The sequence below is a fragment of the Bombyx mandarina genome, chromosome 10, assembly GCF_030267445.1.
Source record: "Bombyx mandarina strain Sakado chromosome 10, ASM3026744v2".
Classification (NCBI taxonomy): domain Eukaryota; kingdom Metazoa; phylum Arthropoda; class Insecta; order Lepidoptera; family Bombycidae; genus Bombyx; species Bombyx mandarina.
Window position 1 is genome coordinate 14,049,796 of NC_143217.1, and position 14,229 is coordinate 14,064,024.

General features: G+C 36.8%; 1 protein-coding gene across 12 annotated transcripts in view; it reads left to right on the forward strand.

Annotated features, from left to right (window-relative positions):
• Positions 1-14,229, forward strand: part of mmd (disintegrin and metalloproteinase domain-containing protein mind-meld) — a 937,314-nt gene that overhangs the window by 305,814 nt on the left and 617,271 nt on the right. For all 12 annotated transcript variants that reach the window (XR_016323709.1, XM_089730674.1, XM_089730671.1 and 9 more), the window contains one exon: positions 2,016-2,066. Coding sequence is in view for 11 of the 12 variants with exons in the window: in XM_089730674.1 (XP_089586800.1) it covers positions 2,016-2,066 (51 nt within the window). In the remaining variant the exon portion in view is untranslated. The remainder of the gene's footprint in view (positions 1-2,015; positions 2,067-14,229) is intronic.

The following is a 14,229-nucleotide window of genomic DNA, read 5'->3' on the forward strand; positions in this document are numbered from 1 at the left end:
TTTTAAACGGGCCATTATTTTTCACGGAGCTCCACTTATGATCGTAAAAGTTAACGGCCGTATTTTCTGTATCATATTGTTTTAAGAGCCTCCACTTTTAGGGTCGTAAGGTGTTATATAAGATTATAATCTTAAAAAATATAAGGTCATTACTACTAATGTAATGAGAGATACTTGGCTTCTTCTCTAACGTTATTTAATGGCTAAAACATTATTATCTTTTCGTTTTTTTTTTTGTAATATATAACAAACTTACAAGTACATAGCTATACCTTTCACCTAGGGCCTATTATAAAATTATCCTAGAAATAGACGGGAAAATGAGTGTTCATTAGATTAATCACGTTCCCAACTGAACTACTACTATTAACCACTAGCTTACTAGAAATATGCGTGGGATCCTAATACAAACCGATACTAATTTACATAAGGAATTCGAACTTTAAATGCATTCACGATCGACTTCCATGATCAATAACAACTGTTATTGAAATCAATGTCGTAAATTTACTGGGCGCATTGTAAGCCCATCTTGTACCGCCATGAGACAGTTGAAATAAATTCAAAGTAGTACCGTTTTAGTTATTTTATTAATAATAATACTAATAAATAACTGGGAAAAAACTACGCACGGTTAAAGGTCTCTAAATTAGAATTCCCTGTGTTATAGGTACCAGAGACTGACATACACACCTTATACATAAAGCAAACAAACCTGTTCATCACACGAATGTTTGCCCGATGCGGGAATCGAACCTACGCCTCTCGGCGGAACAGTAGAGCCGCTAACTACAGCACCACCAGAGTCAGTCAAACGTTACAGCACTAAATATAGAAATGGTTTTCGTCAAACGAGAATTGAATTTCCTTTCAGTACTTTTTTTTTCCCACCTATGCTGATAGCCTTGAGAGGCTATTTCAGCTTCTCATGGCGTATAGCTCACGGGGCGCTAACCGGGTGTGTTGCTAACACTGGCCCTAAAAAGAGCAGTGCTTCGCAGAATCTACCACCGGTTCGGAAACGCGACCCACTGAGAAAATCTGGCGAGAAACTCAGTGGGCTGTGTCTATTTACTGAGGTGTTAATATCAGAATGAATATAGAAAATTGTTAAAACGCGAAACCTGTTTATTCTCTGAATTGAAATATTTTATTAATAGACAGCGTTACGCCCACGCGAAGCATAATGCTAATTACTAAAGCAACACAATAATTACAATTAATTTTAATAAAACGAAAGAAGCGATATTATTCGTATTTCGTGAAAGTGACGTATTTTTGCGAACCCCTATCCCCATCCTACTCTTCCGTAACATCGTCCAGTCATTGTTATTGTAATTACCTCGTGGCTCACCTTCCGAACCGAAACAAAAGTGAATTGCTTTATGGGTTATAAAAATATATATACATATATTTATAAAAAAATATAAAGTGATTGTTTTGATTGTTTTATGATGAATGTGTGACTGTTTGCTGATTGTTGTAATAGAATTAATTGTTATTTGGCTTATGGCTATAAATATAAAATTAAAATGAAGAGCTATAACTTACATGATTTTTGTAAATATATTTAGGATCTATTTAGGACATCGTGAACATTTTTTCAGACAAACCCTTAATAAGGACCACCCTAATGTATACCACAGTACATATCTTCTTTTTCTCCACCTTATCATTCTAGATGGGATCGGCACAGCTAATTTTAGGTTAGGTTAGGTTCTCTCTGCGCTCCGCGGGGAGTGCTCTGAGAAATTGTTTGAGATGATCCAATCCCAATGATTTCCTCGGTGTTTCCCGAGCTCTATGATATGTCCTTCTGCAAACGAAGTTTATAGAGAATACTCATCGAGATGCAGCATCTTGATTTTATCCTTGGTATTGCTGACATCCATGAGCGACGATAATCACTCACCATCACATGGGCCGTACGCTCGCCTGCCTTCAAGAGCCATAAGAAAAGCAACTACACTATTGTAGTGGGTCGCTAGTAATAAATATTACTTCTTTTGTTTCAGAAGCTGATTACACACTAGACGATTCGTTTTGGAATGAAGAAAGCCCAGTTGGTGAGTTAAATCTGTAACTACAATCTTTGGACACCCAATAAATTGGTTAAGCCGAGCACAAAACAAAATAGTCGAAAATTAATGAGTAAGAGTAATTAATGAAAAGAGTAATTTTTTTTTTTTTGCTTAGATGGGTGGACGAGCTCACATCCCACCTGGTGTTAAGTGGTTACTGGAGCCCATAGACATCTACAACGCAAATGCGCTACCCACCTTGAGACATAAGTTCTAAGGTCTCAGTATAGTTACAACGGCTGCCTCACCCTTCAAACCGAAACGCATCACTGCTTCACAGCAGAAAATAGGCGGGCTGGTGGTACCTACCCACGCGGACTCACAAGAGGTCCTACCACCAGTAGAATAACAGAAATATACAGAAACGAATTACTATTCATTATTCATTCGTTTTTGTATAAATATTCTTTGCCATTTAACACCGACGGTGATGCTGAGAAAAACCGGATATCCGCTTTGGGGTTACAGTCGTCTCGCGACCGTTGACGAAAAACCTGTTAATTTCGGTTTCTCGAATCTAAAAACAAAATTTAAATATTTAACTTCAAAAATGTTAAATTGAATCGAAATTTCAAATTCTATCTTATTGAATTACTAGCGGCCCGTCCTCGCTTCGCTTCGGAAACTGTAATTCATTATTGATTTCTCCATTTAATGGATGTTATTATACATATAAAACTTTCTCTTTAATTACTCTGTCTATTAAAAAAAACTGTATCAAAATCCGTTGCGTAGTTTTAAAGATTTAAGCATACATAGGGATATAGGGACAGAGAAAGCGACTTTGTTTTATACTATGTAGTGTTGTGGAGTGCAATAATTTTGAGATTCATGCATTACTGGTGGTAGGACCTCTTGTGAGTCCGCGCGGGTGGGTACCACCACCCTGCCTATTTCTGCCGTGAAGCAGTAATGCGTTTCGGTTTGAAGGGTGGGGCAGCCGTCGTTACTATACTTGAGACCTTAGAACTTGTATCTCAAGGTGGATGGCGCATTTACGTTGTGGATGTCTATGGGCTCCAGTAACCACTTAACATCAGGTGGGCTGTGAGCTCGTCCATCCATCTAAGCAATAAAAAAAAAAAAAAAAAAAAAAATATTTATCCCTGTAATTACATTTTTATGAAGTCTCATGATGTTTGATACAGCGCACCACGTGTTGTTCTCATATGTCTCAGATGTCTATGGGCTCCAGTAACCACTTAACACCAACTGAGCTGTGAGCTCGTCCACTCATCTAAGCAATAAATAAATAAAAGTTCCGTAATGTCTTGAAAGCTAATAAAATTTAAGTTCCAAGTTAATAAAAAATACAAGATGGTTTTTACTTTGCTACACGCGATACGCTACGTCATAAATGTACTTGTGATTTTTATCCAACTACCCTTGTATGTTAAATAGCGATAATTTATCTCCACTAAGCATATCTCTTATCTAAATAATACAATTCGGATAAGATTTAAATTTACACGGACTTATATTAAAATTGTATCACTTAGTTAAAATATTGTATGAACTAAAACAGTTTTATCTTACTAATAACAGATGGCGCTAAAAATAAAATGTATTCACACGATTGTTTACTGCACTATCCATGGAACCTCTGGGTCTTCGGAGGGACTTCAGTTCCCTCTGCATTTTGTACCGTATATTCCATGGGGAGTGAGGAATTGTTCGAGATGATACCGACATCTCGTTTTTACCATCGCACAGCCCGCCACCGGAGTAGAGTTCATCCATACTACCTGAAGCCACTGCGGTCATCGACAGTGCGTTTCCAGAGGTCTTTTTTGCCACGTACCACCGGCTATGGAATGAGCTCCCCTCCACGGTGTTTCCCGAGCGCTATGACATGTCCTTCTTCAAACGAAACTTGTGGAGAGTATTAAGCGGTAGACAGCGGCTTGGCTCTGCCCCTGACATTGCTGAAGTCCATGGGTGACGGTAACCACTCAACATCAGGTGGGCCGTGTGCTCGTCTGCCTACAAGGGCAATAAGAAAAATGTAAATGTACAGTTCTCGGTACGTACATATGTGTATTGCACAGTTAAATTTGTATCACAGAACGAGATTCAAACCGAATTCCCAAAATAGTTTGCAGAAACCGAATTATTTAAAGGGAAATCTTATTGCCGCCACATCAAACGGCTTCTGTTCGTGAACCAGTTGATGTTTGCGGCCGTGATGAATCGGCATAGTTACCGGCATAGTAAACTTATATCAACCGGATGTGTGTTCGGTAAAGTAAATTTGTTTTAATCATTTTGTTGTTGGATATTCTTTGATGTAGTTATTAGTAGAAAGATCATTTGTTACCGAGTTTCAGTGGTTGTAAAGCTTGAACATATTAACTGTATACGGTACTCAATCGTGATTTATAAATTGCGGTTTTGGTCAGTTGCTTGCTTTCAATGAACTTGATCAGCTCGTGATTCGGCAGTTAGGAGTCGCCTGCAACGCGTGCAGATTCGATAAATAGTCGGAACCTTTGTTAAAGGTATTTGAACCTTAGAGTTTTGGTGTACTGGTTCAAGTCACGAGATTGGCTGCGGCCGTATACTATGAAGTGTTTTTATACACTAGTCAAGTGAATCAGGTAAAGCTCTGTCAATACTTAAGTAATCACCGTTGCAAAATCACTCACAAAGTGAAACCTATCAAGATAGTTTAGAAGATAGACCAGATCCAACTGAGGGTGAGTAGTCAAAATCACACAACAACATTGGGAATGTCAAAAGCACAGCCAAGGCGCTTTTACGGTAAAGGATTTTTTGCAAGCCTCATTTGGAAAAGAACGTATCGCAGCGCTCAAAAAACAGACAGAAGAGGATTTCAACTAAATGATTACGAGAATTCATTAATGAGCTGATTTTCAGGTAGTAGGGATGAGTTTTGTTATAGTGGCCAATAGGGCGATGTTAGAAACACTTTCCATGAAATATAATAATCCCTTCTTCAACTTGTGTCCACCCAAGGCTGAGTGTAGGTTTCTTCGAATGCACCCTATTGTCTTCGGTCTCTTGCCTTTCTCATCCAGTCTCTACCAACCACTTTGAATATAATAATATGGTACAGGAAAGAAACAAAAATCCCTTTGGACCCAGACCTTTCAAACCTTTGGTTTAAGGCTAAAAACCAAGCAGTACAGCGTAATTAGTCTTTCAAATCAAATCAAATCAAAAAAAAATTATTCAACATAAATGAAAATACATACTTGTTGAACGTCAAAAAGAACTACCGCTAATTCACAATAACTAGCCTCCGTCCTGAGAAGATCTGGCAAGAAACTCAGCGGGCATGTATTTTTTTTTAAATAATAGATTTTTTTTTTTTAATATTCATTTTTACAATGAGTATTATAACGTAACAATTATTGCAATATTGAAATGCCCGGAGCGTGCAACTCATTCCCACTTTGTGAAATCTTCTAGATAATTATTGAATTTATAGTAAGCTTTATTGCACAGAACAGAAGCTTTGGTACGAACACTGCTTCCATAAGCTTGCAAATCTTCTCTCTCCCTCTCTCTCTCTCTCTCTCTCTAATAAGTAGATGCACAATAAACCCAAAACGAGGTTTCATTTTGAAAAATAATAACGCACATATTAAAGCAGGTTATTGCGTTCGAGACGCTACTCTTTGTGAATTTACATGTCAATGCATTCGATATGCAAATTCTGACATTCGTGCAGGGCGGCACGCGCTCGTAGCTACGTGACTCGGCGTCTGATCGATATAATATCAATGTTATAGAAATACGGAAATATTTATTATTAACTAGGTACATTTTATATCATTTTGATGGCCGCGTTACTCAGTGGTTAATGACCCTCACTTTTATATATTGGCCACATCTTGAATGTCGCTATCCACCTTAGGATATGAGGTCGAAGTCTCAATTACATTGCATATATGTAGGTTATTCCACATATAAGACTTTTTTCTATTAAATTTAGTAGGAATTATAAATACGAATTGTAAGTTGGAATAAACAGGGCATTGCTCTGAATCAAAGGTTTTGTTATTTTAATAACTTACAATTACAACTTAATAACGTACACAACAGTAAAAAAACAGTACATTCACATTATAGGTATCTCACCTGAAAACAAGGAAACGACATTTAAAGTCCACCACCCTCAATTCCTATTATAATTATCTAATTTAATTTATAACAATATGCCCGAACATGGCAGATGTCAACCCTTTAATATCAATGCATGTCACCATTATCGACAGCGCCATCCATATAATTACACAGGAGCTATAGAGCGTTACAAATGTACTATAAAGAAATATAGTTTCTTTACACACATTTAAAATAGCCATTAATCAACGTAAACTATACCATCAGTAATCGCAGATTCGTGATTGCAATGTACTGGTACGATAATCCTTAGTAGCCTTTTACGACAACTATGGAATGAAATTTCGTGAAGTAATTGTTGAGAATTACTGCATTTCCATTTCTGTGGATAGATTTTTGGACTGCACACATCCAGATTCGAAGAGATCAAAACGTGTTTTTTCCCTTAACCAAATGCGCTTGAAGGTACACAATCACTGACTGCATATTTGGCGAGTTAATGCCCGGGGCTCGTGGTTCGACGCGTGCCGAATTACGTGATCAGACGTCTAATCGATTCCGAAACGATTTGGAATCGATGTTTCGAGTTACAGAATAAGGACGAGTTCGGAACACGTGACGAATGATTTGTGTTCAGTGATTTGCGTACGAAAGTATTTTCAACTGTAATTGTTAAGGCTTAAAGGAAGTTGCTGAAGTCGTTTATCGAACGTTCCAGAGGAATTGTTAATGGTAGCTATTAAGCTATTGCATAGCTTTTATTGCGGGCCTTGAGCGCGGCGACCGAATCATGAAATTCCGTAACGAAAAAAATCTTACACCCCTCACTCCGCCTACCATGTAGCTCGCGTTCAATACACGTTGCGCTTGTGTAGTGTTTGTTAATAAGCGCGTGGCGTGACGTCACACTGTATGCGCATCATGCAAATCTGCCCATCTCTCTCTCGCGCGGTCTAGCTTATGAGTTTGAAGGGGACAGTTAAGGTTTTGCTTTTATTCATGTTTAATATAGCGTGGTGTTGTTTTATTATTATTTTAATATTAAATTATCATTGTCTAATTATAATTGCATAAGTTGATAAAAAATGCTATGCAATAGCTTTACAGCGGCAGTTCCCGAGTGCCACACGTGTTTTTTTTTTATTATTTTTGATTGAATGATTACTGGTGGCCCGGAGGCCTTCCAAGTTTCACCAGGACAGGTGGGCGAGCAAAGGCTCAGCCAGGAGGGGTGTGATTTGCTAACAGCTACTCGAGTGCCTCCGAAGGAGACATAACTCAAGAGCAGCTGCTTCGCGAATGAATCTACTACCGGAGATCTACTAAGATCCGTCAAGAAACTCAGCGAGCTGATTCATGGGTTAGGATAGTTATTATTATTACACGCAAAAAGCAGTGGTACTATATCAAAACACCCATCACTGCCACTCGGATGGATCTGTTTTGACTTTTCTAGAGTTGTAGAGTATGTGCTCTATACCACAATAAACTGGAATACTTCTCTTCATACTTCCTACATATTTACCTGCTCAAGAAAAATAATACGCTCTCCGAAGATTGATTTTCTTTTTCTGCCTAAAGCATACCCCTGTCACACTCTGAAAGTCTCAGCTTATTGCAATCTATACCAAATGGTTTGCAGCTCATCAATTTCCTTCAATAGAGATTTCGAAAGTTTTCTTGGTGTTTCCTTTTCTTACGTTTTCATAACTGGAATCTACTCGTTTGTTAAAACTGTGTAGATATAATTATGGAAGACTCATGCTCCTTCTTATAAATAGAATAAGAGTAACATAATTTATATTTAACTTATATGTTTAGTTTTCAATGACTAATCGAAACTGAAGGCCAATAAAAACCCAAACCAAATTTTCTTCAAACAAGCTTTCATCGGCCCCAAGCTAAGATTTTCTAGTGTTTTATTGTACACCAACTAAGTCCAGAATAATTATGCCCAGATACGATGGGCGAAATACAATCAACAAAGACACAGATTCCCACTGGGAATTTACTTCGTATGGATAATGTTGAATATGGTTAAAATCACTTTTCCTCATCGATATAATTAATATTCCAGAACTCGACATATTCTCGTTTTTTTTGCCAGACAACCCTTTGACTGTACATATTTTTCTACGTCACTTATGAGCCGTCTACAAGCATTACAGAGTCAACGAGCGTAGCGCGCGAGCATGCGTGTTCAGACACCATTAAACTCCAGACGTTTCCTCACGAGGAAATTTCATAGTAATTTTTAGCGTAAAAATGAAAACATAATTTTATTCGATGTGGAAGTGAGGTGTTATTTAGTTGTAGATACTGAGTTTTTTTCCCCTTTTAGTGCGAGTTTTTTAACGTTCTCGATAGGGTAAAAAGTAACTCGAATTTGTATGCAGTTAGAACAGCGCCCCTAGCGGCAAACGTACGTAAACATTCCAACTCCATACAAATTTGAATTAACGTTTACGCTATCGAGAACGTTAAAAAACTCGCACTGAGCACACTGGGTTATGCTAATTGTGTATTTAGTACATATTCATCGGTTATGCCAATGAGCATCACGACATGAGCATAGACATTCCGAGTTACATTTGTGTTACAAGTATATAAAGGGTGTTCCATTTTTCAAACTTGAATGCTGCTTCCCGAAATCTGCATCCCAGATATAGTCTGGATGGTGGTATGTATCTGTGCAGTTTCCCAATAAACTGAATTTGGTGATTTTAAAAAAAAAATCTGTAATGATAATTGTTGTAGGCTCAGAGAATTTTCATGACAGTGGTCTTCTTTCTGTGACCTCCTTTTTTAAATGGTCTCTGTTTTTTTAAGACTCCCATTCCTCAAATTACCGTCTGGCTTTCATATATCTGAATGAAAGTGGTCTGTGGAGAATTTAATCTAACCACACGACTTCACTGTTTTTATTAGTATTCTAGTTGGGTAGACGTGTTTATGTCTTACTTGGAGAAGGAGAGAAGCTAATCTGGGTAGCTTATTCAGGCTACTGCTACCAATTTCCCATATTTCAGTAGTAGAAGTATATTTTGATAAATTTTCTGTACAACAAGCTATCTTCGAAGTGAGCGAACTTCGAGCTTCGAGTGAACCTGCATATTTCTACAATGAAGTCATTTTGTCGAGGAGTGAAAAGCTATTTGGTGTAAGTGACATTTTTGCAGCTTTACAGTAGAGCCATTTCAAGTATGAAATTTGAAAAAAAATCATAGCAAAAAAATTGATCATCTATTTGAATGTGGTAAACTTAATTGAAGCTCAATTAAAAGCATCGAATTGTTTTTACTAATACCGAATGAAACGGACGGCCATGTTACGTAATGTGAATTACAAAAATAAATGTCACTTCACTACTCGATATATTCGGGTTTCCATTTTATATACTGAGTAGGGAAGCGCTGTTAGCTATATTGCTTAAAATCATTTAGGCTATCTATCAGGCAATTAAGAAATACAGTAAACTCACTGTACCCTCACAGAAGCACTCCATAAATCTGTACCCGGTGAACCACTACGACGCTACGACGTAGCATACCCGTAGACCAGTTACGAATGGCGATTCAACAGATTCAGTACGTAATGTATGGTGTGTTTTGCGGCCATGTTTTGACCATAAATTTTCCCTAAAACAATCGAATATAGCCGTTAACGTTTCAAGAATAAGGCACTTTTTATAATGCCCGTCGAATATACAGAAGGATTCCCGATATACAGATACGAGATTAGAATCGCTATATTTCGTTTTATCGCGAACGTTTTGCCGCAATACCCCGGAGAACGATTTCTATATACCTTTATTGGGAATATTGTAATACCAAGAGTCGGGGAAATACGCAACGATATGTAAATACACTGGCACGTGAATAATAATTTGTTGCATTTACAAGATTTCTTTGTGTGGGTAGTTCTGTTTTTTCTCCAGCGAAGATGGACTGATGCGCTAGTAATCCAGCACAACTTAAAATCGTGTATAATCATTTTTTATTTGTAGTAAAAATATGAATTAAATACCTTAATTGAGAATTAAGAATATATTTTATAAAAATGAATTTCTGTTCGTTAGTCTCGCAAAAACTCGCGAACGGCTGGACCGATTTGGCTAATTTTGGTCTTGAATTATTTGTGGAAGTCCAGAAAAGGTTTAAAAGGTACATAAATATAAAAATGCGCGGAATCAAATAAAAATAATAATTTTGTTTTCCCTTTAATGTTGCCCCCCGTTGGACGGATTCCTTTTGTTTGTTTTAAGTTTATTTTATACAAAAGTTTGGGTCTTTTATTTATCAATTGAGACAGTACGAAGTCTGCCGGGTTAGTTAGTTGAGAATGAAAAACGCAGTAAAAGGTAGACTTAATCAAAACCCTGATTCACAATGCGCCTCAACACCAATATATAAGTAAAATAATGAAAAATACGGGTGTAGTTTTTATTACAGCGATCTCGTTTCCTCATTACTAACATTTGTTAGATACACGTCTGGTTTATAAATTATTTGGCGCCTGGCTTCATATTTGAGTACAAGCTAACTAGTACATCGGAAATGTTATCCTTTAGGCTATGATGAATATTTGAAGGTAGCTAGGATTTTTTTTCACATCAGCTTAATATACAATGAAGATTTTGGATATTAAACCTTCAAGATAAGGTATCTGGTTTAAGGTTAAAGACAAGCATGTCCTTGTTGAACATAAAACACATTCAGTTACAATTCAGTCAAGCAATACTCAGTTCACTTAACATCGCACTATATAATATCCGATGATTGATAATAAACAAACTACCCTCGTCAAAGGCAGGCCTTGATCACAACTTTAAATAGACCCAACCAATGTTCAACTTCTTGGTCAAATTTCCACGAAACTTTATTGTCAACTTCGGTGATAGTCCATTACGATTAGAAATTCTCTTGAATTTTACTTTCTCGTTATTTTTTAGGAACGAATTTATGGTCTACCTGGTATTAAGTGGTTTTAGGCTTGAATTATGAGGTCGAAATACTGTAATAAACTGAGAAAGTCCAAGCTCTTCAAATCAGAATACATCACCACTTCATTTTAGATAGAACCAGGGTGATTAGGCAAATTTTACAAATACCCGTTTCTTTTGTTTAATTGGTATCTGCATGTGTAATTTGAGTACTGCCATAGTCGGATTGCTTTGCGCCGCCACTACAACTAAGGTATTGTGTAGCTTTATAACCTAATAGGGTTCAACCACAGTAGACACCGAAAATCAATAATATAGATTAAGCGGAAAAATCATGATTTCGTGCAATTCTTCTTCTTCTCCATCGCTCCCTCATTGCTGAGGATCGTGACTCCGTTTTAGCTTGTCTACTGTCAGCCTCCATCGGTTCGTGCAATATTTAACCAAAAATAGCTTCCAAAAGTCTCTTAAACCTTATATATTAATACGTGAAGCAAAAACTTTGTATCCCTTTTTACGAAAATTGCGCGGACGGAGGAGTATGAAATTTACCACACTTATAGAGAACATAGAGAAGAAGTGAACAATGCTAATATTTTTTTTAATAATGCATAAAAGATACATTAAATCAATAAAGAAAACATTACACACACTACGTACTATGTATTTGACGCACACACGCATGCATACTATTTATTGTCCAACTTTTGTTCTTCGTCTGTAGTCAAATTGAGAATAGATTAAATATTGTTTGTCTTTATTAATATTTTTTTATAGAGTAGCCTTGGCGAAATTTGTGATTATAGAAGTATAAAATACAATCATAATAGTGTACAAAATTACAATTCCAATTAATTATAGTCGAATTTCGACTACTGCGGGACCTCTAGTTTGTATTAAATTTCATTATAAATAACCAAAACTACACGCTCCTAGGTATCCGATTACACCTAGTAGTTACATAGAATTGAGCGCATTCACGAGTGCTCACGGTTGGCAATAAGAAACATTGTTAAGAGTATTTTGTATTGTCATGAGGAGGTCTTCTACTAACTGTCAGTGCTCAGTAGTACGACGGTTTGAATGCTATTGTCCGAAATTCGTGTATATACAATAAATTACATATATGTTTGCTAATGTGAAATTGATTTTTTCCAATTGAGGATGAATATTCACATAATAATATGTTCGTGCCGGCAACCCTGGCTTCTCGGAGAATCTTTGTACAAAAAGAACGTCATGTCTCCTCGCCGTAATGTTGGAGACAATGCAACGACTTTCGTCTATTAAGATTGACTAAACCCTTGTCAGAAACACGTTTCAATAGAACCTTTAAATAGACTTTCCTAACTAAAAACTTTATCCGACTTCAGGCAAAGTTTGATCAAATTTCTTTCTATTTACAACTCTTTCATTTAATCCGCTAGAATCAGCATCCCTCCCGAATTATTTAATAAGATCTGAAATAAACGATTCGGAAGATATTTGCAAAGATTACAGACTTTTTCTATCACCATTCATTTTAACGAGATACTCCTAATGAGATTTTCGTGAAGTTATTTTTGAATCGAGCCAAGATTTAATTAATGCTTTCGTACCTACCGAATTTCTGAATTTTGATTTCACTTTGGAAATTGATCATGTCGTAGCGATAGTAAAGCAACAGGTTATAGTTTCAATTTGTTGTTTGTCCTCAATTTATTATAATTAAGAAAGGGTGCATTGTAATTAAGCCTTATTTGCATAGCCATGATTCAGATAACACAATGTTAATGCCGTTGTAAATAAATAATACCTAAATATTGTTTTTACTGTCGTCGTGGTCTAAAACATCAGACATCTAGTGTATTCGTATAGAGCGATATTAATGGTACGTACAGACAATCGCGTTGTTCAAATTATGCACGCAGCTACTAATATTTATAAACATACTAGTTGTACCCGTCCGCTTTGCTGGGCATTTAAAATTAACATTATTATTTCTCACCCCCACAAAAATCCTCATCATTAACGCCCCCGCAACTGGTGTAGGGAGTCCAACACTCATATAAATAAGACCTATCCATTAAAAACATGTATTTTCTACATGGATACCAAGTTACAAGTCAACGGATGCATGATTCAGTAGATATAACAGAACATCCGTGAAAACCACTGTAGATTTATATATTAGTATAGATTTGGAATTCGCGTACCTATTAACATATCTATAATATTTTTATATTAAAGTAAGTAAGAAAATATATAATTAAATATAATTATAATTGTATTTGCAAACATTATTGCAATGCAATCGGATGCATGGTTCAGTAGTTATAACGGAACATCCGTCAAAACTATTGTAGATTTATATACCTAGTCAGGTCATAAATTCTGTCACATGTTTAATGTAAAATAATTGAAACAAGTTTATTCATTATGTAACCATTCATATACCAAAATAAATTTAACAAAACATAGATTCTTATGACACTAAAGTTTATTCAAAATGACCTCCGTGATTTTGAATACAGGCCTTCAATCTGCGCGGCCAGTCGTCTATCGCAGCACGAACGAGGTCCATGTCAATATCGGCGGCTGCCTTAATCAAGGATGTCTTGAGTGACTCCAAATTGGGATGAGGCTTTGAGCACGCCTTTTCCTCCAAGTGTTGCCATATCTTGTAATCTAACGGATTCAAATCTGGACTGGAGGAGGGCCAGTCTTCGTGCCGGATGAAGTCGATTTCACGCGCCGCCAGCCAGTCTTGTGTGCTCTTCGCTCTATGAGCTGGCGCCGAATCTTGTTGGAATACCCAGTGCCTGTTATTGAACATGGTATGAGAAACAGGTTCCACAAGGTTCGTCAGGACTGTATTTTGATACACAACTGCATTCGTTTTTACACTTTTCTCACAAAAATGTACCTCAGTTAAGCCCCAATAAGAAACTCCCAACCATACCATGAGCGAGGATGGAAAATGACCTTGTTGGACACGCGGAATACGGTTGCTCGCTTCTTCACTACTGTGTGCGTACACCTTATCATTTTGTTTGTTGTAGCTCTCTTCTACGGTAAAAATTTTTTCATCCGAAAAAAGAATTTCCCGATATTTTTTTCCCGCGTACCGCTTCAACA